We start from the raw sequence: 26,153 nt of genomic DNA on the forward strand, positions 1-26,153 counted from the left end.
GCCATGCTATGTGAGCATAAGTAACATTTTATGGTGGTTGATTTTTCTATGTGAGTGGAGGAATCAAAATCAGTCAGCTGCCTAACGAATGATTAAATATCTAAAAAACCTTCCTTTCAAATCATCATGTCACATGAACACTAGCAATTGTTTGTGGCGCAGCGAAGTGAATAGTACGATTAAGGCTGTTATTTGAAATTATTAACAATGATGGGACCTAAAATGAATGTTTCTCTAAAAATATTACCTCCCGCCCCCGCTCAACGCCCAACGGCACGTTTCCTGGAGCGGATACGGTTCTTATGGGTCGCTGATCCATATCCAACTATTTTCCCGCGTATTCTGTAGTGAGATCGATGACACCGAGTCCTATCCGTATCGATTCGGCATAGAGGGGATTGACGACCAATTTCCCGGTTCAAGGAACCGAGTCTTCACTGCCCGCCTCGCCTTATCCTATCCGAATCCCCCACCTGGCATGAAGTGGAAGGTTGTTAGATGACTCCATCGCGCGCGACGGAAGAGACGACGAGCATCAAAAAGCAATAATCCGTCGCTGAATCGAGAAGGACGTCCCTTCAATTCCCTCAGAAATGGCGGCTCCGTCGTTTCCGGGGACGACCATAAGGAGCTCTCCTTCTTTCCCGCCACTGTCCTTCTCTCCTTTAGCTTTCCGCACGGATTCTCATCCGCAGAACGAGATGGGAACCTCCTTTTTAGGTAGAACCCCGAGGTGTTATTCGAAAGTCTGGAAATCAAGGCGCGGGAGAGGAGGTGGGTCCGCAGCAGTGGCGTCGTTGGGCGGGTTGCTTGGAATGTTCAAGGGGGACGATATGGGGAAATCTGCAAGGAAGCAGTATTCCCCCACGGTTTCCGTGATCAATGACATGGAGAAGGCGGTTTCGGCGCTTTCCGATGAGCAGTTGAGGGAGAGAACCGTGGAATTCAAGCGGCGTGTTGCAGTCGGTGATTCGTTGGATTCAATTCTTCCCGTAAGTTTCATCACCCATGTTTTAATGCTGGATTGTACATGGTTGTACAGGTGCTCAGTTAATGGGCAGTGAGAATTGAAGTTTCTTTTTCTTGGTGTTTCTTCTGTTCGGTGTCTCGACAAGCCATTGGAGGATTATGCATAACAAGAGTATTGGGATGCAGTGGATTGAAATCATTTCGATTTTTGTTGTTAATTATAAGTTCTTATCGATGCAAACGGCAGGAAAGTTTGGTTCTCTCAGTTACTGCTTGCTTATCGTACAAATTGCGCTAAAAGCACCTTGAAGTGTATACAAATGCTGCATAATTTGATTGCAGAGGACCAAAATTCTGATACCCTAGTTCATGATTAAGGGTTGCGATGCATAAACTTGAGTTGTACTGTGTAGATTGATATGGCCAGTTTTAGGAAATCAATACTTGACGTGCCAATGAGGGAAGAAGTACATAGCTTTGTAGATCAGCTCCGAGCAGTACTAAGAACTAAGCAGTATGGTCTTGTGCATCACTGGGCAACAGAGGAATATTGCATGGTTTTGTTTGTTATTTCCTTTTGGACGACATTGCCTCTGAAATCCACTAACCTAACTTGAAATTTCCTTGTTCCTGTCCAATAAAATTCTTTATCGCTTCCAATTCTTGTCTGCTTATACAGATCCAAATCAGTTACTGGTTTCAGCATGCCTTTATTAAGTTGTACATCTATGTTTAAAGTTTAAACTTTGAAGGTTGAACAGCTTATGACGTGTATCCATAGGTGCTACGTGTAACCATATTTGTTTAGCTGTTATCTGTAGTTTATGCCTTTATGGAATATCCTTTTTCACCATTTGTTTTTGGGCAGTTTCTGCTTACAGATTTAGAAAGTTTTTCTGAAGGTCATTTGGGTGCATTGTATGGTTCATTGTCTCGTAACATCTGTTGGAGGTAGAAAAGTGCATTAGATTTCAACTGAAGGTAAATAAGTTTTTAGAATGCCGTTCTATCAATGTCGTCTTCATCTTATTAAGATATTCACAATTCATACAATGAAAAGGACATGAAGACCGCAGATTGCACTCGTTTTGTCAAATGTTTGAGCATTAACCTAGAAAAATCACAGGTCTTATTTGCTGATCTAAATTGTAACAACATTTTGATGCTGAATTATGCTTCTTAGATGGTGTAGTATGTATAGCCTATGTGTATGTGGATTATTTTGTGCATGCTGATGCTTGGACATTATAAATACTTTTCTCTAATTTCTCAAATTTGTTTACCAAGCTCATTTTACTTGTAATGTTGTTTGTTAGTTCCTTGCTTCTTACGACAGATGATGTCTGCTATTGACAGGAAGCATTTGCTGTTGTCAGAGAGGCTTCAAAAAGGGTCTTAGGCCTACGTCCTTTTGATGTGCAGTTTATAGGTAATTTTCTTTTAATTTTTATGCTTCATAATGTTCTGGGCATTTAGTATTTTGTTCTCTATTGATACTTGTAGTGAAAGAAAATACCTTGATAAAAAGGAAAAGCAAGACTGTAACAAGTTACTGCTTCTGAAACAGAGTTTCATTTTTTAAGCAAACTGAATGTGTTGTGATCACCAGAAGGTGTTGAAGAGACAGAAATGAGATATTTGATTTATTGATTTGAATTTGTTTTTTCTGTGGGATCCTCATCCCTAGCAGTCCCATAAAATCCAATAAAAAAATGGATGAATCTTCATTTTCTGCCATCTACTGACCTTTGTTTGCCTAACTAATTTACTTCGTCCATATAATATTTTAAATGTCTCTGCAGCCTCTGGTTGCCCAAAGAACAAGCAAGTACCAAGTTCAGTCTTTTAGAGCATGTCACTAGGTTGTTGAATCTTTTTAAGTAAAGTGCATCATGTGGTGTTTGGTGCCACTTGTGTTCCAAAACATGAAGTTATTGATCACGCTTTATCTAGCTTCCGAGTGAGAAATTGGGAGCTTCTCACTAAATTTTACCTAGTTTCGCTTAGACGAGCCAAGATGTCATTTCTTCTAAAGAACCTCGGTTGCTGATTTCCTTGTTATCTGTCATTTTGGGTGAAGATATGAAAAAATAATATTTAATATGGCTGAATTTCAGGAAAATATCTCTTCCTGGTTTTATTTTAATGGTTACTTACCTCTTGTTGCTGTAACATTCTATGTTAGTGTAGGTGGTATGGTTCTTCACAAGGGAGAAATAGCAGAAATGAGGACAGGAGAGGGAAAGACTCTTGTAGCTATCTTACCTGCTTATTTGAATGCTCTGAGTGGAAAAGGAGTACATATTGTTACTGTAAACGACTATCTTGCCCGGCGAGACTGTGAATGGGTTGGTCAAGTTCCTCGATTCCTTGGACTACAGGTTGGCTTAATTCAACGTATGTCTTATCACCACTTAATTTTATGTTTTAGTTTTTGAAATAATTTATTTCCACATACATATTTTGTGGCACTTGAGAGTTTGCACTAGTTATAATAGCTTATGTATCACAGCCACTATCGTCTCCCAAATTCTGGAAGAATCTTGATACCAATTAACTTTAGGACAAGTGTTCATATTGGTGAAGTATCACATGATATTTTTATAATATCAATAAAAATAAGATACCCCAATAGTGTGACAATGTTGTTTTCAATAATATGGTGATGTTTAGACTTCATAAAGCAGCGCTGTATCTTCACAAGAATCGTGATGTTTCAAATATTTATTCCACAGATGCACACGGTGCAGCTGAAATATCTCATAAGGCAAACTCACAAAGCACAGGTGCACTATGTCACAAACACATAAATAAGTCCTTATTGATCATCAGCATGCTTAGCTAAAGCATATCCAATAAGAGGGACTGGCCCCTCCTTATAGACAACAGAGTAGGGCAGAACTAGCTGTTGGGCTAGTCCCAATGGCTAAATTGAGCCATTGGGAGTTTCAGGAGGAAAACCATGTTTTGCAAAAGCTCCTGAGAAGTCACTAACTACAGTATTTTCGACTATGGTGCTAGTGCTTTTACATATTTATGTTCATGGATAAAGTAGGGTACATTCCTAGACCAATTTGTTCTGTCATTATTTATACTTGAACTCATTTTTTGAAGTAGTGATTGCAAAGTTAAAACCTAAACTGATCAGCAGATTCCTGGAGTGAACTTTCTCAAATACTGAGAGATAGAAGGCTTCTTTCTAAGTTCAGATTTCATGGGGCTTCTTTCCACAACTGCTTTCATGCAAAAACCAAGTTTCAAAATTCTATGCCATTAGACGGTGTCAAAAATTAGGTTTTATGCTTGAACCTGGTTTGGCCCAAAGTGTCACCAGACCAGGCCTTGGCAATTTCTAGAAATCGAAGATACTGGCCTGCCTGGTTCTGATGGGGCACCTAACCTGACAATATTAAAAATTTCCTTTGCTTTTAGTTTTCCATTTTTTTCTTATCCTAATGTGTACTTGGGTGGCTCTGTGTGAATGTGTGTCTTCATCCATTGATTAGGAAAAAAACCCATTGCTAAAATTTACAACTCTTCATGTGTAAAGTGTCATCTTGTGTGCTCTTTTCCAGGAAAACAAAAGAATCTCATAAAGTGGTCCAAATTTGCATACCGTTTGTCAGATTTGATATTCTTAATTATGTACAACAGTGCAAACATGTTCACAGCTGTCAGCACCTATAGATAATGTAACTATCTAACTTCTTTGGATTATTCATTATGACACATTTTTGTCACATTTACCCTTTTTTGTTATTGCTGCTGCAAATGACTGCATAACTTGAATTTATGTGATGACAGAGAACATGACCAGTGAACAAAGAAGACAAAATTATGCATGTGACATAACATATGTCACAAATAGTGAGCTTGGTTTTGATTATTTGAGAGACAATCTGGCAACGGCAAGTTTACTCTTATCTTGATTGTCTCTACATATTTATTTTTTGCTGTTTTTACGCTGTGGAATTAACAATTTCTGTGAGTTCCATAATGTCTATATTGCTGTTTCTTGTGCTTTATAGGAGGTTAGACTAATTTAGTTATCATATGTGGACAACAGAGTGTGGATGAGCTCGTACTGAGGGATTTCAATTATTGTGTTATCGATGAAGTTGATTCCATTCTCATTGATGAGGCAAGAACTCCACTTATCATCTCTGGATCTGCAGAAAAGCCAAGTGACCGGTATTATAAGGCTGCAAAAATAGCAGCTGCTTTTGAACGAGATCTTCACTACACAGTAAGAACTAAACCGTAGTCGGATATCAAAATGTTTGAACCTGTCACATCATGAAACTGGGATACAGTTGGTTTTGAGTAAGATTAAAATGCATTAGAAATTTAGAACCAAGCTGTGTGGATCAACTTGCATTCTCGTGTGTGTGCAAAAAGTGGTTTTGGGTCAATAAGTTTGTCTGTATAGGCTGGTGTTCTGTTTCACAAGACATGACCTAATAAAATCCTGTTCTACAAGATTGAACCAGGACTTGGCCCAAGTCTCTCTCACCCTTGTTTTTTCAGCATGGATCGAAGGTTCATGAGAGGCTGATCTGCGGCCTTTAAATTGGACGGCCAGAGATGCTGCTTAGTGGGCTAACGGTTAGCCGAACCTGGTTCACCAGTGGGTAGGATTGTGCCTAGGCCTGAATTCTTTCAGGCCTTTTGGCTTGATGGCCTGAATTTAACCTGGCATAAGGATGTCCATGCAGCATGTTATTCTCTGTAGAGCTGGTCTCTCGCTCATCCTTATTTGTTATTCTAAATAGATACAATATTGAGACACATTTCCCAGCATTCACCATCTCTGATTACTTTCAGGTTGACGAAAAGCAAAAAACTATCTTACTAACAGAACAAGGCTATGAAGATGCTGAAGATATTTTGGATGTAAAGGACCTTTATGATCCTCGAGAGCAGTGGGCGTTGTATGTTCTTAATGCAATAAAGGCAAAGGAGCTCTTTCTCAGAGATGTCAACTATATTGTTCGAGGAAAAGAGGTTTTCATTGTTGATGAGTTCACAGGACGTGTTATGCAGGTAAGCTTTTCAGGTTATGTGTATAAGAAATCAAAGAAGTTATATCTCATCGCTTCCTGTATAAATTGGAAACTTGAATATCTTTATGAACCAGTAGCTGAATCTATTAGAAGTTTCTTCTTTTTTCTGTAATTCAGAAGGATCTGGAAATTGCCAACTGATATATATATATATATATAAGACCACTGTAACTTCATGGCAAGGAAGGTTTTGTATTCATGCATGTGGTGTTGTACTTGTCAGGTCCCATTAGATGTCTGCATTCTTCAATGTTTAAGTCTTCAATCCTTGTATACGTCTTTTAGCTTTCTTGTGACATCAAATGCAATCTGTTGTCGCAGGTTACTCATCTGATAAAACTAGCCAGAAGATAGGTATTAGAACCTGAGCATAATGATTAGAATTTTAAAAACGTGAATACGATCTTATACAGTCTCCTTATGACTGGAAATATTCCTTTCCATTGCTTGGCTTCTTGGTTTCCTGCTACTTCCTTTTTTCCTTAACGATATAGTTTTTTATTTCAGTCTTATGCTTAAAATTGGTGTTGTGGGCGCATGGTTCTATGATTTTTTACCCTTTATCATTCTTGTGCTTATGAATCTATATGCTAGATTTCCTATTGCAGCTTCTTTTGTTTCTTCTTCTGGTCCTCTGGATTGTATCATCATCCTATGGCAACTTTACTTTGATACCTTTATGCTCTTGCCTGATAAAATGCGATTCATAAAATTTCTTGTGGCTTGGCATGAATATTAATTTTTTGTTCATAAAACTTTGGACTTTTGGAAGTCTATGTTTGCATTTTCATGTTCATATTTAGAGATGAACCTCTACATTATCTGAATTCATTTTGGTTATGGCTCAGTGCTTTTCTTCGTGATTTGTGCTTCATATTTGTATTTACTGACTGCTCAAAAATGGGTTTTATCACTCTTTTACTTAACAGAGCATATCGTATGATATGTAACATAAAACTCTTAAGGGTACTGATATGTTACACCCCTAAGACTAGTTTCATAGATGTAGCTACACTATATAGAATGTGAATTATGATACATCCCTGTACATGATATGGAGTGTATCTTATGTCAGACCTTCAAATTACAAAAGCTGGCAATTTTTTTTTTCTTGAACTTAAAGGCGCATAAATTCCTTGAGGTTGAATATTAAGTTTGTCATGGAAGACGTTTTTATACATTTAAAGTTAGAAAAAAGAACTGGCTACATGCAATAAACTTAGGGCTTTCATGGTTTTTCATATAAGAGCTTATGTATACCTCCATAAATAATTTGGAATTTTCGACCAGTAAGTTGTTTCAAGACTCCAAGGTGTCATACAAAATAAAACTTATTTATCTGATAAGAGTCATAAGACATTTAAGTATTGAGGGCAATTTAAGCGGTCAATTTTAAATTTCAATTACTGCTAAATTGCTAATGAAAATGTATATGTTATAAGTAGCATGTAATTGTTATTCCGTTTTATGCAATTCATGTTTTCACAAAGAACTTTTTCTTTTGCCATTTTCTACTTATAATTTTTTGTTATTTTTAACATGAAAAAAATTAAAATTTTGGTTTTGTTTGTGTCATGTTACCTTATGTATCTAAGTTGGGCCAACTGACACGGTTTATGATACACATTTTACAATGTTGGATGTTATGTGAAATTTATATCAGTTAATGAAAATAAAATTTGGAGATGCTCAGTCTGAGAAACTATTTTTGCCATCCATTTGAAGGATAAACACAAGTAGTTGTTTTAGATATTTTGACACAGTATAACCTTTCACATTGTTTATGAATTATGTCTAATATAATTGATAATTGTTGACCTGTACCTTCTAAAAGACATGTCCAACTCTTGTATACATGTAGAAATAGGAGAGAGGAAAAAACGCCCACAATGAACCCTTGATTTTGTTTTATGGTGAATGGTTTCACCTCAGGTCCTTCATTAGCATGTAGTTGTGCTGGTAGGGCTGTTCAGAATGGCACTATACAACAGTAACCATTCTCTAGAGACAGATGCACAGATGTCACTAGAATTAAATTCTTCAGACATGTATGCACATGGCCAGAAGCATCCAGATGTCTCACATTCACATTGCAGTATATTAAACTTTGCATATAAGAATAGTTAATGCATTGATAACCTTTGTTGGAGAGGTGCACATGTGATGTTACGCTCTTGTTTTCTTTATTCATATTTAATCTTGTAGCTGTTGCTATTACATTCGTGTTCATGTCATAATCTTCACTAACCAACAGGACTCTTGATATTTGACCGCCTAGGCTATTTCTTGTCTTGCTTATTGATGAAGAATATACATTTGCTTTCCTAGTTTTCCCATACTTAGACACAAGCTTGCTTCAAATATTGCATATCCAAACAGGTTCATAGCAAACTTTTGGGCGTTAATGGATATACTTATCATTCATCGGCAGAAAATAGCTCACTTTGTTGTGGCCTATGCATAGCATCTAAGTGGTGTTTGAGAAGTCAGATTTCCTAGCACTACCTTTAAGATATGGTGATGATCCTTTATGCGTAGTTATCTACAGATGTGTTACATTCTTTGTTCATTCATGTATTTGCTTTATATATAACAAAGTTGTTAATCTGTTCAAACTTTAAGTAGTTTGAAATATCATTGGCATTATCTGATGATTTCTAGGGGGGTCCCCTTTCTATTTGTTCTCTTTTTTTGGTGGCTCCTAGAAACATTTGTCCTGATGTCACTACCATTAAAGTTTTGACTGGTTTTGTGCTTGTCCCTGCACAGGGAAGGAGATGGAGTGATGGGCTTCACCAGGCAGTTGAAGCAAAAGAAGGTTTGCCAATTCAAAATGAGACAGTTACGTTGGCATCCATCAGCTATCAAAATTTTTTTCTTCAGGCAAGGATGTCTTTTTGCTGATGTGACTATTATATTTATCTAGTCCCAGTATTTTTTCATATTCAAACTTTATCTGCTACAAATCAGTTCCCCAAACTCTGTGGCATGACTGGGACTGCAGCCACTGAGAGCACAGAATTTGAGAGCATATACAAGCTGAAGGTTACAGTTGTCCCAACAAACAAGCCTATGATTAGGAAGGTTAGTGAAAGAGTTCGTCTGTTGAATTTAAAAGCTTTTATTGTCTGGAATTTGCAATAGGAGAAACTTTTAGCATTGGAATCAGCCAATCAGCTAAGGCTTGTCTTTTAGTAACACATTTTCCTGTATTACTTGCTTCTACGAGTTTCTGACCTTGCTTGAGTCCGTTGCCTTTCATCTGGTTTTTATTTTGATGTTGAAGCATGTCTTCCTCTTGATAAACTATAATCTTCTTGTACTGATGCAACTGAGGGTGATGTCAGAGGGGAAAAACGTTTCAATTGTACATTCAACACCTGCCTTGGGATGTAGCGAGATTAAGGTTCTTGACAGTTGCTCTGATCTAGACATTATACTATCATAGGATCTCTGTAAGCCTGAAACAGGTTAGTACTTGTTTGGAAAAACAGTTAATATGATCTCGTGTTAGGAAGACTGGATTTATGGTATGCCGATGACACAGGAATAAAGCTGAAAATACAGGGATATGACCGTTTTCATTAAGTTTCCTATTAAATTTCTGTTTAAGTGGATATGTCAGAGGAACCAATCTAGAATATCCCTGTGTCTTAGTCGTATGCAGAATGAAAACTGGAATAGAGCTGAGGATACAGGGATATGCCATTTTAATTAAGTTTCCTATCAAATTTCTATTTAAGGGAATGTGTTACAGGAACCAAAGTAGAATGTCCAGGTGTCTCTGACTCTTAGTGATATGCAGAATGAAGAAATAACTAATAAGAATGCAACAATAAAAAATATCAAACTGAAATCATTTTTATAGAAATACAATGCCAAATGGGAATGAAGTGCCCTAAGAAGTGATTATGCACTTAGAGAGAGTTGTACTCCTAAAAGGCTAAATTCTTTATAAATTCCTTTTGAACTTCCAGTGAAAAAAATTGCACCCTATTGTAATTATGTAGTGAAACAATGTTAATTGTTAGCACATTATAGTTCCATATTGCAAAAAATGAGCAAGATCAAATTTGTTTCGCGAAGTCCTAGTTTGCAGACATGAAATGATAACTGTGGGACGGTTTCACTTACAGTTACAGTGATCTAATGAGTTCAGTAATTGTGATAAATCTGTGCTAATCATTTGCCATGTAAAAATTTTTTAGTCATGTATTTTATTGATTGAAAAATGTTTATTTTAGTTCACTCAGTTCACATTTAATATCTGGAAATGATGAAGCGGATAGAATGCTTACTGTTGACAGAAGCATATCAAAATGAATTCCATTGATCAACTTCTTGTTCACTTAGTTTTCTTCATAATAAACAAATTATTGTCATTCTGACGATATTGAGTTGTTCATTTTATAGCTGAAAATGACCTTCATATTAAATCACATTTTCTCAGTCCAGCATGATGATTCTGCAGTATGCATCTCGGAACTGAACTCTTTCTGCTGCTTATCCAGGAGGAGCCGGATGTGGTGTTCAGAGCAGCCACTGGTAAGTGGCGTGCTGTTGTGGTAGAAATTTCTAGAATGCATAAGACAGGACGGCCTGTGCTTGTTGGTACTACAAGTGTTGAGCAAAGTGATGCCTTATCTTTGCAGTTGCGTGAAGCAGGCATACCCCATGAGGTCAGGTGTTCCGACCTCAGCCATCAAACACATGCTCTCTTGTTGTCCACTCCCTCCAAATGGCCATCTGCTTATGATTTGCTTTCATCTGCAGGTTCTTAATGCCAAACCAGAAAATGTAGAAAGGGAAGCAGAAATAGTTGCTCAAAGTGGACGGGTTGGTGCAGTTACAATAGCCACTAATATGGCTGGGCGTGGAACTGATATTATTCTGGGAGGGAATGCAGAATTCATGGCAAGATTAAAACTGCGAGAAATGCTAATGCCAGGGTACATAGTTCATTACCTTTAGCTGTTTTCCTTATGATTTTATCTTCAATTGTATATGAACTCTGCCTGTTGAGTACCTGCCGGGGCAAACTTTCTCTTCAGGATTTTCTACTAGCTTTGTTTTGATTTTTGGCACCCTCTGCTCATCATTTATTTGTTTGTATTCCATTTTCTGACATTTATGTGTGCCATATTTCACTGACAAATGTTGACAAATATGTAAAGTTGAAACAATCAGGCATCATGAATTCAAAGTTCCTTAGCAGATTCTCTTTCACATAATGTCTATTAGGTAAAAAAGCATCGAGGGAAAAGTGTGTGGTTTTGTTAATGTGGTTCAATCTTGAATTTCATAAAATTCACATTTACAATTTTTTGATGCTTCTGTCTTTAAAGGCTTTCCAAAATTTTGTGGTATGTATAGTATATTGTTCTACTATTCACGATTTATATGCCTGTCTGCTATTCATGATGTAAACATTTTAATGACCAGATGCTTATGAACACAGTGTTGTTAAGCTGACCGATGGGGGTTTTGTATCTGTGAAGAAACTTCCTGCAAAGAAGACATGGAAGGTATGATCCATGGAAAATCTATCAAAGTCATTTTTGGTTTAAATGGTCTACTCCTAATCCATAGTTCACAGCGGTCCTATTTGGAATTTCAGGTAAGTGAAAGTCTGTTCCCGTGTGAGCTTTCCAAAGAAAGGATAGCGTTAGCTGAAGATGCAGTTGACTTGGCTGTCAAAACCTGGGGCAAAAGATCATTGACTGAACTTGAAGCAGAGGAAAAACTTTCATATTCATGTGAAAAGGTTCATTTAGTTCCCCTTAAATTCTGATCCTCCCCTATTTGTTTGATCCCTGAACTTTGTGAAATTGAGTAGGAATATGTCTGCATGCTCCAGTGTAAATTTCTGGGTAAGCATTCAATTATCAAGGAAATCAAAACATGCACTGATTTTTTGGTACTGCACAAGGACATTGTTGGGATCTCCACATCTATGGTTTAAGAAAACAAGTCGAATGGAACCTTGGTGTTTACTTTGCCACAATCATGTTATGACTTTTTTATGTGGTCTTTGTTTTTTGAAGTTCAGAAACTTTCAAATCCAACAGCTTCATGAACTCTCCAAGCATGTTGATCTATAATTTCATGTAATAACAATTTGATAAAATACTAACAAGGTCATTGATTCAACTCATTCTGTCAAAATTACAGGGGCCAACAGAAGATGTTGTCATATCAAAGCTCAGGCATGCCTTCAAAGAAATTGTGGAAGAATATAAAATCTACACTGAGGAGGAGAGGAAGAAGGTTTGCTCATCATATCATTTGCTAATGCTTGTCTTCCAATTTCAGATTTTGTTTTGAGCAGTTTAAGATGAACTTCACGTCTAATGTGGCCTTTTTTATGTTGTCTAATTTAGGTAGTGTCAGCAGGTGGTCTTCATGTTGTGGGGACAGAGCGCCATGAATCTCGGAGAATAGATAATCAGGTTAGTATTTCCATACTTCCATCAGGATGACTATAAGGTGTAGCTGATGCAATCTCTACATGATTGGTTTATCAAACTCTTGGTTCAGCAATCCATTCTTTCTTGCTTTCTTGGTTCATTTTTTCTTTAGCTCTTCAAATTTTAAATTAAACTGAATTTATGCTCTCACAATATGGGAATGAACAAATCTTATCAAATCAACTTTATTATTATCATTTTATTTGTTTAGATCGTCTTCCTAATGTTGTATCTTTCACCATGAAGGTCTTTTTCCTTGGTGGCCAATGTTCCTTCTTTATATGGAAAGTCAAGTTCCATACTTTTAGCTACTCATTGATGAAGTTTGCAGAAAATTTATTCAGTGGATATCTTTCTGGTTGCAACATCTAGACAAGATTGTCAGCTATTGGTTTAACTTTTTTTTCTGTTTTGTCGTAGTTTTTTTCCAAAAGAAGATTAACATTGTGATTTGTATGCATTAGCTTTTACATCTGGCATGAAGTTTGCTTTTGTTTATTATGTGGTGAGATCTTTTCATGCTTACCATTTATTGACACATAATTTTTATAGCTTCGTGGTCGAAGCGGCAGACAGGGTGATCCTGGGAGTTCAAGGTTTTTCCTGAGTTTAGAAGATAACATATTTCGTATCTTTGGTGGAGACCGTATTCAGGTTTGTATCTGGATGTTTCTCTTCCCTTCTTTCCTTGGGTTTTTGTATTTGAACTGCTATAGGAGTAGAAAATGCATGATGTCGGTTATAATGCCAAAGTATGTACCAGGATTATTATACTAATTAAACTTGCCTCCTAAGTTTCGGTCTTGCATATCCATCTGAAGGTTGATGGTTCAACAACGCTTGTTCTGGAAGTGGGACCATAATTGGATGCCTTGTGTTTACTTTGGTCAAATTGCGCAAACTTACCTCTGTGGCTCACGTAAGTCTATCAGGTTTCTGTTGACTGGTCAAATTGCCCAACTGTTCAAAGTACCGCTGTAGCTTGCCTAATTTTATCAGGTTTCGTAGTCCTTGTTTTGAAATTTGAACTCATGATGTGCGGAAGTCTATAGTTAAGATCCAAGCTAGGTAGAAAACAGAGACAACAGATAGTACATGTAAACAAGTTCTGTTTAAGGTCAAAATTAATTAATCATGCGGGGTTTGACCTTGCATCCATTGTTTGATCACCTGGATGGTGTTATCCAGGATTTCGTGTGTCTGATTGCAAAATGTCAGCTTTCAAAAGAAAATTCTTTTCTTTTCAAAGGTTCCTTCTATGCTGTTGTGAACATCATGCAGCACAAGGTTGGCATGATCCATTCAATGTGCATTTGATTTTACTGTATTCGATGAATTGGTAGATCCATTGCATTTGGTTTTACTGGTTTAATGGCTCAATCCCTTTGGTTGATCCCCAAGATGGACAAAAACCTCAAAATTTTAATCACCGTCAATTCATACTAGACTTCCAAAATTCAAATCCAGGATTTATTGGCTCAATCCCTTCCACAGCTTCATGATCAGACATTCACATAGCTTCATGGTTTGACAAGCCATCTTTCAGATTATCGACAAAATGAGGAGCCCAATTATGAATCCAAGATATGCAGAAGGAATAAACAAAAGAAGGTGGGGTGGGGAGAACAGAGCAACTTGTTAATTTTGCCATCTTAAAACAATTGACTGCTGCTGATGGCTCCTATCAAACTGCAACCATGTCAAACTAATTAGGAAAGAAGCTAGTAATGGCTCTTACTAGCCACGTGAAGATCTTGACAACTAGTGTGAACAAAGTTCAAATTGGAAAAACAGGGGGATTTCTCCTCTTCGTGATCCAAATTCATTTTGTTGTACCCCTTGAATGCCTTTATATTGAGTACTTTTTTCAACACAAAATCATCCCCAACTCATTACTGCACCCATGAGGTTTTATGCCAAAAAAATGAAAACTTTCAGTTCCGATCTTAAAGCGTCGTCCTTTTAAGAATCAAGTTGTCTTGGCCTGTGACAGTGATGGATAAACGTTGAGATCTTCATAGGCAATTAGAGGGGAAAAAGGGAAACATGGGCACAAGGAAAGGGTTTTGGGCACCATGGATAAAACCAGCGGCCAGTGGCGGAGCCATGTTATGCTGCGGGTGGGCACTTGCCCACCTTATGAAATTTCAATTTCAAAAATACTAGTTATGGTTAATCATTCCTTAAATTACTTTAGTACCTCTACCTTAAATGGTGCCGCTTGAACCATTCTCTCTCTCTCTCTCTCTCTCTTTTGCATCTCAAAAATGAAAAATAATTGAAAATTTGAAACTTGAAACATAATTTATGGTAATGTAAAAAAGAAAATATGCAGATATGTAGTTTTATTTTTTAGGAAAGGGTAATATTGAATGCATATAATGGTATTAGTTTACGTTCTCTGTGGAAAAAAAAAAGTTCGCATCTACCTCTACTTTAGACTTAAAACTCACTTTAAAAATTAATGTTTTCGAAAAATTTTTGTTTGAACTTTTTTTTTAATAATACATAAATAAGTTTTAACGTGCTTCTGAATGTTTTACCTTTTTCAAAAGTAGAAAAAAATGTTACTGACTTGAAACGACTATACAGTTTATGTCATTTTGATTTTTGTATAAGTTGGAACAAATAAAAGGCTACCATTCTCATTTTATTGTTATTACTTATGAAAATTACAAAAAGTATTGTTTTTAGCTAAAAAAAAAAAGCCATGTCGCACATCCGGTTGCCATGCCCAAGCTGCAGCCCCTATTTCGCACCCACAGGTGTGGCAACTTTTCTGAAAATTCCATGTTGGGAAAAATGTTTGTAATCAAAATGGATTGTTAATAAATATTATAAACAAAATTGATTTATATTATCATGTATAGATAATATTTGTGAACATAACACTTCTACAAAGTTCTTATATAGTTTTGAAATTTTATTGTTATTTATTTTTTGGTCCTAATATTTTGTTATGTTTTCATTTATTGAACTGTTTTTATTAATGTATTCTTAAAGGTTTCTGAAAAATGGTGAAATGATTTATCCTGTTCAAGATTTGCGCCAAAATGAGATTCTAAAAATCTAGACAAAATTTCTTGCTCGGCCACTTTCAACGACATTTGCAAATCAATCAATCTACCAGCCCGCTGGCGGAAGAGAAACAGAAGACGAATGCAACCCAGTGCTCTTCGTCTGCCCAACCCCTTTGCCAGCCTAGTGGCGGAAGAGGGGAGGGAAAGAGAAACCTAGTGGCTGCTTGTGGTGGTTGTAGTGGCTGCTTGTGGTGGTTGTCAAGCTCTCTGGCGGCATGGATGGTTGGTGGTCAGCTACGACAGTCTCGTTTCTGTGATGGTGAATTTGCAATGAAAACTTAGGGATGCAATGAGGAGCTGTGGTAGTAATCCAATTTGGGATGCTTGACCAGGTGGAGAAAGTCCAAACACCTCAGGGCCGATTATCTTCACCTAATTTCCTGTAGGTAAGGAGAAAGGGTCCTCCTCCAATGTTTGATAGTCTCCCTAACTTCACCCGAATGTTTTTGGTTTATTTATCCTTGAGAAATTAAAACTTTCCCTAAGGACGAAAACTCCCTCCCTTGAAAAGCTCAGTCTGACCCAGCTTTAGATCCCCGACAGAAAACAACTACTCCTAGTTGCGGTGAGACTTCGCCTGCAGTAATATCGGCAAAAAGATCTTATTAGTAGTTATTGGTATAGACAAACAACAAGTTTCATGTAGCTTCAGAGAAATGGAAGGCAAGAACGTCCAACCTAGAGGAGCTTGGTGAAGCTTAACTCTGTACATATAGATAAGACAACCAAATTCACGATATGCTTGGGTATGTTCAGAATTGTTCTTAACTGCAATTTACAAGTATGAAACTGGTTGATCCTTGTATGAACACCGAAATTGCTACCAAAGTTGCTGAAGTTAGTGTCTGATGTCTTTTCCAATACCTTCTGTTGAAGAGGAAGGAGTGCAACTTTGAAGTACCCTTGGTATAATTAAACCGCATGTATTCTTCTTGATCACGTTAATCCTCTGCTACTTGGAGATTTTGTGTATGATGTAATAGTCTCACTATATCTAGAAAAGAACATGTTTTAGATGCATCCTTTCTAAAGGAATGGATATTTTCTCTAACATATTGATTGTGCAATTTCTAGGGTTTGATGAGGGCCTTCAGAGTTGAAGACTTGCCTATTGAATCCAAAATGCTAACAAAGGCATTGGATGAGGCTCAGCGTAAAGTTGAGAATTACTTCTTTGATATCCGGAAGCAGTTGTTTGAATATGATGAAGTCTTAAATAGTCAAAGGGATCGTGTATACACAGAAAGAAGACGAGCTCTGCAGTCTGACAACCTGCAATCTCTTCTTATAGAATATGCTGAATTAACTATGGATGATATTTTGGAGGTGATGATAGATTTGTATTTTAAATACTGTTGGTGAAAGTCGGTTCTGTTGTTAGGTTTCATGTTTCCTTCAAGCATCTCATACTTTGTCAAGTACTCAGTTTTGTTCACGCAAAGATTCGCTGCTTGCTTCCTTCAAGGTTTTTCCCTCCTTTCTAAAGTGAATCTAATTTTCTAGGCGAACATTGGTATAGATGCCCCAAAGGACAACTGGGACCTCGGCAAGCTGATCGCAAAAGTTCAACAGTAAGTATTACCTCATCAGCTCGATATATATATATATATATATATATATATATATATATATATATATATTCTTGTTTTGAAGGATATGTTGATTATTTGGAATGGAAGAAGATTAAATTGCTTAAAATTGTGTTGATCTTTACAGGTACTGCTATCTCCTCAATGATTTGACACCAGAACTGGTTGACGGCAAATGTCCAGACTATGCAAGCTTGAGAGAATACCTTCGCCAGCGTGGACGTGAAGCATACATGCAGAAACGAGTAAGTGTAAATTAAAATCACACTCTAGAGGTCTACTTTGTTTGTTTAGTGAAATTTTTAAATATATATAATTTATTATGGAGGCTTTATGCATGAATTTGAATCTAAAACCCTGGAGATTTTGTGATCTCTAAACATGAAACTTGTCAAACGCGATCACCACTAAATTTTCAAGTAATTCTTAGTTGACCTTATAACAAGAGTATTCTGTCCCCTTGATGCTTGTCCTTTATTAGTTTTTTATAGCTAACCAGCCCCTTTACTCTCAAAATCTGTTCTGTAGGAGATCATAGAGAAGCAAGCACCTGGATTGATGACAGAAGCAGAGAGATTTTTCATTCTAAGCAACATCGATAGACTATGGAAGGAACACTTGCAGGCGTTGAAGTTTGTTCAGCAAGCTGTTGGATTGCGAGGATATGCACAGCGAGACCCACTTATTGAATACAAGCTAGAAGGATACAATCTGTTCCTGGACATGATGGCGCAGATCCGAAGAAATGTCATCTACTCTGCCTATCAGGTACATATGAAATCTTTTGTCTTTCCGTTCCATGTGTTTTCATGAGAAGACATGCCCTTATATTTTTTATGACGAGGGAGCATTGGTCTTGTGGGCAACTGATACAAATAGTTTTAAAGTTGAAAAGAAGGGTAGAACCAGAATTGAAGAATGCGCACTCAGTTTAGTACATGTGGTGGTTGTTTCAACTTGCATTGCGTTAGAGGAATAACACAGCTGATCAACATGGATATTAAATCTGTATGGGGAAAATATTATACTAAATAAGAAGCCTAAGCTAGTCAGGTGGCCGAACTTAAGACCCTCAAATTGAAGAGTGTAGAGCTCCCCATTCTAGGTGCACCTATGTCGGCATTTCCTGGTAGCTCTTCTGCCTAGCTTTGGCTTACGAAATATTTAAAGGGTAGAAACCAACGTTCATGGAATTTCAATAAGACACCTTATGCTACATTTGAATTTATTTCATTAGCCTTTTTTTAGTGATTGAATGTTTCAACATTTGCAACAGTTCCAACCAGTCATGGCAAAGGATCCAAGAGACGAGAAGAAGAGCGCAAGTGAGGATTCTAATGGAAGTGCCAGTAACAATGATGCCAATCCCGCTATCCCAGCTAAGGCTTCTTCATGACCACATTGGCGGTTCCTACTCCAAAATTATCATAGCGCCGGAGTTTTTGGTCTCTCTGTTCGCCATGGTATTCATAAGGAAAGGGAAAAGAAAGCGTGAAAAATGTAACATATGCAGACCTAAAGGAGCAAAATGTAGAAACTCATCTTCTTGGTGCGCTTGTTCCATAGTTGTTCTTACGACAAGAAATTATTCCACTAGATCTCATGCGTCTGGTACTTGAAAAAAAAAAGGTGCCGCCAGCTGCTTTTGGCCAAGAATATGAAGAAATCGGTGGACTCAAAACTGCTGACATGTTCCACAGGGCTGATAGATGTCACTGGCTTTTCGTCAGCGGCCAACAATGGCTTGATCCTCAAACAGGCCCGGTTCATCCTTTGTTTTACCGACTGTGCAAAAATGACACGGTTCCATCTCTTCCCACTATGTTTTGCACATCTGAATTTTTACAAATGATTCTTCTGAGTTTGCGAACAAGTGTAACAAGCCTTCTTCTATTATGCCAACAAGATCTTTGGCGATAATCTCCATAATGTAATGCAGACACAATTTCTGTTAATGAAAAGGTGAATCCTCATCAGTTTTTCGGTTATTAGGAGGTCAATATATCAAGACAAGCAACCTTATGAAAAAGGTACACCAATTGGAAAAATTGTTCACCCTTTTACAGAAACATCAGCGTCATGGAGAATAGCTCCGTCCACCTGCTTATGTGTTTGAACGTAAGGCCTTCAAGTTGAAGAAGGTCAAGGGCTCATGCATGGAGTTAGTCGCTACTCGCTAGGTAAAGGCCCGCACTTCTCCAACTTGCCCTTCCAAAAGGGAAAGATAATCATACCGAGTCTTTACTGTATACCCTATTCTCAATCTCCCACTGGTCGCCGTAAAGCTCTTCACATCAAGGGCATGATTTGAATTTTTTATGGATTTAAAAGTTATCAAATCAGACCATACGTTTTTGAGATAACCGTGTACAACATTTGAATTTTTCTGAACGAAGATGATCCGACGGTTAAAATTTTTCCCCGTGAATTCTGCTAGCACGAACCGCGTTCCTAAATTTGCAATTTTGCACTCTTTCCCTCCTGGGAATATTCCGTGCACCAAGAGTCAGGATCTCCTGGACCCCTGGTGGAGGCAGTAGAAACCTATGATCCTCTGAGATTTTCCCCAAAGTACACGAAAAGATCCGAATCAGTTTACTCTTTCAACACACGTAAAATTCACTTCCTCTAAAAAAATGTGTAGGTTAATTAACAATAAGAATACATATCTTTTGTTTTTTCAAAAAGCGGAAGGACAAAACCCAGTCCTGAATCATCACAGGAGCAGATTAATCTCTACAGAGTAGATTTTCTATTTGAACAATTAATTACTGCAGTTGACAAATGAACAAAAAGCTGCTAAAATTAACTGATCCTTGACCGACCTCCATTTTTGCCATATGGCTCCCAGGCATGCAAATGTATTTCACTCACCACCTTGTCCAGTCAAGCACCTCCTTTCAAGAAAATTTGTGACAAACTTGTTGATACCGCTCCCATTAGCCTGTGGACAAGCACAATGTTCACATGTGAGACACTCAACTACGAATTCAGAAACGAAAACCAGTATTACTAAAATCAGCCTGAATTTTGTGGATTCAATTGTGTGGCCGATTAAAGAGTGTCATTTGTCAGTTTTCAAATGTCGTTTAAATATTTTAAGAATTTTTATTTTTTAATTTAATTTTCATGTTTTTTTTTTAAATGAGTTTCTAGTAATTTTTTCACCGATTCATCTAAACCAGTGAACCGGCTGGCTCACCAATTCAGCTCCTGAATTGATTCTGACAACACTAAAAAAACACTGTAAGGGGAGTTCTCGTATGATCCAGACCTTTACCCCTATAGCGATGGCGGTCTTTAGTTTCACAACTTCACCTAGTCGCAGAGAGCCTGCCTTATTATCTGCGATGGAGATTAAGGGAACTCCTCTGCTGTATGCTAAACTTGGGAAATGCTTTATCAACCACTTTGAACCACAATCTGATGCTACTAATAAAGCCTGCATATAAAACACAATATTGATGAGATGCACTTCACCCATGCAACTCTCCCATAAGTTCCTTTATAAATCAATTTAAGCAGTAAAAGATGTCGACAGAATTTAACAGAATAAAAATGAACAAGAGTAAGGAAGATGAAATTACTAAACAGAATTTAACAGAATAAAAATGAACAAGAGAGTAAGGAAGATGAAATTACTAATGCGAAAGAGAAAGAGAGTACACCAAGATAAAATGCTGTGCATCTACTATTATAAAGAAGCTAATGCAGGTAAATAATGACTACTGTAAAAAGGGTAAACCTCAACTAGCTCACGTATGCAACATAAAGAACTATGTCATGGTGCCTAAGTACATTAGGTCATATGCCTGATTAAGTTCACAAAATTGGCCTGAACAATAATGGAGAGAGCCATTACTTTCACTCAACATATACAAAGAGACATCATTGAACATGTGTACCAAAGCTGAGACAGAGAGAACAACAGAGACATGCATATTTTCGATAAGTTCACCATATCAGCAAACATTCTTTGATTTAATCTCAGTTCAAGCCATTAAAGTACACTGTGAAGGTTTCTAGTTTCTACAGCCCTACTACAGAAGCGCAGGTCACTTTCCTGTTTTTTTGAGTGACGTTTCCAAACTTTTAGAAACTCCAGCAAAATTGGAGAACACAGCCAGACACATGAGCACAGAGCAGAATGCATGAAAATGAATTCTAAACCAAAATATGTAAAACTGGTTTATGAAACAATAGTGAAGCTAATGCATTCTCATCAGGTTAGTGTCTTAAATAACAAAAAAAAAAAGCTTGCAAGAAAGCAGAGCATCCTATGTTAGATGGCTGCGATGAAAGATAAAAGAACCAATATGATTAATCTATAAGATGAAAAGGAAGTGGAGTCGGATGGAGGATCCTCAAAGACATGCCATAGACCTATGGCCTCTTGGATCAGAAAGCAAACAAGAGAAATGAATTCCTATTTCTAACATAATGGAAGTGTTAGGAGTTTTGCCTTTTGAGTTAATCAAGAGAACAACGAAATTGATCAACTGTAGGAACTTACTTGAAGTTGAACTGACGACTCATTCTTACTTTCAGAGGGCATTGAACACTCTGGAATATCTTTAGCTCTAGGCATCCTCTCCAATACACGTGTGGTATCATTGACACCTATAGAAAATTGTTGCTGCACAATTTCAGACAACTGGCTTTAGCTTTTGTCCATCTCAAAGTAAACAAAATCTTGCTAGTTACTAACGTTCTCCACATATGCCCCATATTCCACAAGACAAAAGCCTCCAAAGTCCAATGCATTCAAAGCACTTTGACAAGCCAAAAATTACGCAGAAAAAAGCACTTATTAGAAGAATTGTTGATGCAACTGTGATCCATTTGCTACACAAAAATGCTACAATACAAACCACATGTTAAAATTATCATTTTAGAATAGCTAAGTCGGCCATTTTGAGTAGGTGCAAGGGTTGATTTGGGACTGTGACAAGATCTCAACCTACATCCATAGCCACAACTACCATTTTCCAAATACATCTTCCTCATGAAGATAATAAAAGAAAAAAGTGACCAAATTTGAAAGGAAAAGCAAGAAACTGCAAGAGTTTGTACTTCTTAAGAGCACTCAAAACGTTTTGTCCTAAAAGTTGCAACCTGAATGTAATTAGTGAATGCTTCCTTTTTGTAATTTGATGGAAGAAGTTTGACATCCAGCCGAGGAAATAAATTGTTGCTGGAGCTAAAGATGAACGCCCTTATATTTGTGTACAATAATGTGCTTGTGGTTGACTGCTTCCTTCAAATACTCTTGCTTCACACGGCATCAGCTGGCTTGTTCTCCAAAAGTCTCTTTCCATCATAACGGAAATGACAAAACTACCACCATAACATCATAACAACAATGACAAACTGCAACGTTCATTTTCATGCCCTCACAATTAATATGCATTCCTGAGTTTAATTATGTTTTCTAACCCATGATTAACCTATGAATTAACCAGTAATTCATCCAAGGTTCATGAAGTGTTTTCCAAGCTTTGGTTTATGAATCAGGACAATTATCAATGGGTGAAAATGAGCTGGAAAAAAGGGAGAACCTTTCTTTTCAGGAAGATCATTGGAAGAAGCATATGATTAAGAGAGAAATAATGAGTTTTAAATTCCCTCGCTTACCTTCATCCAGATCTTTTCGGGAGCTGCTCCCCTTGAAAGCTTTCCCAATTCTATTTCCCTGACAAAAACTAAAATAAGAAATTATCATACGTTCCAAAGAGCTTATATTAAGAAGCATTCAGGTTATGATAAATGGCGTGGCGTGTTGGTTTTTAAAACTCTTGAAAACCTTGTATATATGTCACAGGGCCTTGGGATAAAACAGTTTTTCCACTTCTCACGGTAGAAATTAGAATATAAGCCAGGTCTCATGCTTTCAACCAACTTTGAGCTAGTAAGTTAGAATATCACCAACTGTAAAGTAATTACCTTCCCAATAGTTCCAGGAAGCTGCTAAGATTTTCCCCATCAATGATGCATGTGCCCATCTCACTGCCAGTGACACCTCTGAACAGAAACAAAGAACCAAATGCCTCAAAACAGTAACAGGAACTCATGAATATTAAAATCTAACCACGCTAACGGAAGCTCATGATTGTTGAAAATCTGATCACATTCAATGGCCTAGAACGACAGTCTAACGGCCTCATGAAGACAGTTACACATGATACACGGCATGCTCTGCCAAAGCCAGATTCAATAAGTGAGAAAAATTGAATCCTTTTTCCTACTCGAACCTGTTTCATTCTTCAGGCGGGTGGAACCTGGGAAGTGGGCTAGTGCCTAGAATTTAGACGCATATATCCAACTACTAATTGGAAACAGAGGTTGGGAAGACCAAAACAGACTTATCATAATGTAAACGCCTTTTAGAGCTCAACCATAGCATGCCCGTCAAGTGGCATTTCTTTGTTCCATTTTACACTGAGGCATGATCAAGATTGATAACAAGGATGACATGATCGGCATTGTAAAAACGTGGAGCTGATAAATCTTGCACGGGCACAGTTCTTACAAGGGGAAACACCCAAAGGGTACTAATAGAGTCGGGATCCACTCAATTTTCATTAAGGAACTCAACAGCTAACCAATGGATCAAAATAGTTAGTCGAGTGATAAAGACAGACAAACAACTGACAGAATGCGACAAAAACGAACACAAATCTCCGTCGCTTTATGTTCTTTTTGCTGCAGCACTCATCCTTCCAAACAGGAAATCAGGACCTCTGAGTAAGAGCATTACACTTTAGCTTTCATATCACCCTACTTACACTAGCAATATTCGGACTACCAGACAGGGTGGCAAACTATTAGATGCACAAGACCGTTAGGTTTAACTCGGGCTAATCAATAACCAATCCAATAAACCAAATTAGAAACCACGCCACTAAAAAATAATTAGATTTTGGGCCTTAAAATCACCGGTTGGAGGTAAACTAGAGAATGTACAGAAGAGATTATGCCCGTCAGCTTTTCTCGGTACAAAGATCAATCCCCCAAAAAGGGAGCAACTGAGTGTCTCCTAAAATACTACTATGAACCCTCACAAGACTGCGGCGAACAAAATACGAATTCAAAACAGGCGAATGCCTCCGGTTTGCCAATTGAACGGATGAAAAGACAGGAATTATAACAAAGTCAAAACACACTATGTCTATGAAAAACTGCCCCACCTAACATTTGAAACTGAAGGGCTCGACTGACGCTTCCTCTTCTCCCCCATCCCTATGTTCGACGCTTCGGCTTGTCTCTGCAACGCTGTTTGCTGATTAAGTCGAAGGGCTGCTACTGCGGTAGAAGAGAAGGCGAGCTGAGCGTGAGAGGAGGTAATGAAAAACACAAACAAAGAGAGAGACGTGCAGTACCTGAATGGGGCGGTGGCGGTGGTCGCTGGTGAAGCTGGGCGAGGCGGTGGTCGGAGGTCGCTGCCGGAGAAGAAACGACGGCCTGAGAGAGAGCGCGCGAAGGAGGACTGGGGAAACGGCTAAACTTTGTATCCGCCGATGTGGAGACGGGTTGAGAGATCGAACCATACAAAGAACGAGGAAGGCGCACACGAGAAACGGCTATACTTTTTAACGGCGGCCAAATGTTCGACCTGTTTAGGTCCGACGTTTATACCCGGGAGAGCACTGTGGAGTGTGGGCGTATGTATTTTCTCAGGTTTGTGATGGAGTGGGGATGAAAGGTAAGGTGAGTACTAATGGTCATGTCCTTTCATCGTGAGTACTAATGGTCATGTCCTTTCATCGTGAGTACTAATGGTCATGTCCTTTGACCTTTCAAAAAAGGTCGGTCCTGACTTTGAAATACAGTATTGACCTTTCAAGAACTGTCGATTGATAATGTTGATCCGCGGTCTATAATAACATTTAGCGCTTGTCAAAAGTTAGGGGTTTATGAAAAAAAAAAAAAAATCAAGTGAGGAATATCTCCATCTATAGTGCCCCTTAACAGTCTACTCCATAATATTGAAGGTTGGTTATATGATCCGCTGGCAATTGATCTTAAGTTAAGTTGGTATTATCCTAAAATGTGAGAATAATGTTATAAGATATTAGGTATATGAATTATACTGGATAATTTATTATCCTAAAATGTGAGAATCAAATCCGAATATTCTCATTGGCAAGGAGAAATCTTAACTATATCCGCATTTTATTCGTTTTTTCATGTGTCAACATGCACTCGTAGGTTCCATATGTATGTATGTATTTATGTATACTGTGTTCTTACACACCCTTATACTACTTTTCAGGAATTTCAAATTACCGATCAATTAATTCAAAAAGTTACTTTTGAACTCGATGTTAAAATTAGTAGTTAACTGGATACAAATTAGTAGCCAGTGTTTTATTATTACAATAGTTATATTAATATTTCTTTCGTTGATGTTAAATAAATTATATACGGGAAAGCGAATGTACTGACAAAGGAAGTACTTTCTTCATGCTGATTTTTAAAGATCTTAACGCATTTTGATCGATTTAACATAAGGTATAATCTTAGAGGTTTTATGTTGAAGGCGGTTTGTCTTAAGCAAACATTCAAAAGAATATATGAAATTTTGCATGTTGATTTATGATTTCCGAAACAAACCAACTTAATTAATAGTGTGCAGTGTGTTGCATGGAAGTTGCATTTTCAAAGTAATGTAAAAGTTGTCAATTTACTTGTTTTTAAAAATGATATACAAATGGCACGTTATGAACTGCCAATTAAATCGGTAACATGGCTAATTGATGATTCGCATAACTCACATTCTTGTTTCAAGGCATCCTTTGTTTCATTTCACTTGTGCAATAAAATATCCTCTTTCCTAAAAGAAAAAAGGTTATTTCTATTGGTCTATTGAAACGAACATTAGGAACCCACTGTTTTATGGGAGTCGTTGTAAACACTTTCGTTTGAGGGCAACCCAACTTTCTTATAAAAAACAACATCACTTTGCTTTGTTCTTACATTTAAACT

General features: G+C 37.5%; 2 protein-coding genes across 6 annotated transcripts; one reads left to right on the plus strand and one right to left on the minus strand.

Annotated features, from left to right (window-relative positions):
- Positions 1-491: 491 nt before the first annotated feature.
- LOC116262074 (protein translocase subunit SecA, chloroplastic) lies at positions 492-19,156 on the plus strand. The gene is made up of 20 exons (XM_031641124.2): positions 492-992; positions 2,326-2,398; positions 3,160-3,366; positions 4,774-4,877; positions 5,036-5,215; positions 5,794-6,012; positions 8,802-8,915; positions 9,003-9,116; positions 10,544-10,711; positions 10,806-10,981; positions 11,491-11,557; positions 11,650-11,796; positions 12,204-12,299; positions 12,413-12,481; positions 13,052-13,153; positions 16,654-16,905; positions 17,083-17,150; positions 17,296-17,413; positions 17,697-17,936; positions 18,445-19,156. Exons 1-20 carry the CDS (start codon positions 594-596, stop codon positions 18,562-18,564), a joined length of 3,033 nt encoding a protein of 1,010 aa, XP_031496984.1. The 5' UTR covers positions 492-593; the 3' UTR covers positions 18,565-19,156.
- On the minus strand, positions 18,982-24,838 carry LOC116262075 (uncharacterized). Of its 5 annotated transcripts, XM_031641126.1 has the most exons (8): positions 24,548-24,838; positions 24,356-24,470; positions 23,112-23,189; positions 22,803-22,860; positions 21,682-21,804; positions 20,443-20,610; positions 19,994-20,112; positions 18,982-19,116 (listed from the first exon to the last, which is right to left on the minus strand). In XM_031641126.1, the coding sequence occupies exons 2-7, from the start codon at positions 24,403-24,405 to the stop codon at positions 20,035-20,037; spliced, it is 555 nt and encodes a 184-aa protein (XP_031496986.1). In that variant the 5' UTR covers positions 24,406-24,470; positions 24,548-24,838; the 3' UTR covers positions 18,982-19,116; positions 19,994-20,034. The 5 variants fall into 5 exon arrangements, with proteins under 5 accessions (XP_031496986.1, XP_031496987.1, XP_031496985.1 ...); XM_031641127.2 differs by lacking the exon at positions 18,982-19,116 and having other exon boundaries at positions 19,798-20,112; positions 20,449-20,610; XM_031641125.2 differs by lacking the exon at positions 18,982-19,116 and having other exon boundaries at positions 19,798-20,112.
- Positions 24,839-26,153: the final 1,315 nt, after the last annotated feature.

Source organism: Nymphaea colorata, chromosome 10 (genome assembly GCF_008831285.2).
Source record: "Nymphaea colorata isolate Beijing-Zhang1983 chromosome 10, ASM883128v2, whole genome shotgun sequence".
Lineage (NCBI taxonomy): Eukaryota > Viridiplantae > Streptophyta > Magnoliopsida > Nymphaeales > Nymphaeaceae > Nymphaea > Nymphaea colorata.

Excerpts from the sequence above, each read along its gene's own strand:
- LOC116262074 (XM_031641124.2), top strand. The coding sequence starts at position 594 with ATGGCGGCTCCGTCGTTTCCGGGGACGACCATAAGGAGCTCTCCTTCT. Across the intron at positions 10,712-10,805 it reads AAGCAGGCATACCCCATGAG|GTTCTTAATGCCAAACCAGA; the intron begins GTCAGGTGTTCC and ends TTTCATCTGCAG. Across the intron at positions 12,300-12,412 it reads CTGAGGAGGAGAGGAAGAAG|GTAGTGTCAGCAGGTGGTCT; the intron begins GTTTGCTCATCA and ends TGTCTAATTTAG.
- LOC116262075 (XM_031641126.1), bottom strand. The coding sequence starts at position 24,405 with ATGGGGGAGAAGAGGAAGCGTCAGTCGAGCCCTTCAGTTTCAAATGTT. Across the intron at positions 23,190-24,355 it reads CCTTCAGTTTCAAATGTTAG|AGGTGTCACTGGCAGTGAGA; the intron begins GTGGGGCAGTTT and ends GTTTCTGTTCAG. Across the intron at positions 21,805-22,802 it reads CCGAAAAGATCTGGATGAAG|CAACAATTTTCTATAGGTGT; the intron begins GTAAGCGAGGGA and ends GAAATTGTGCAG.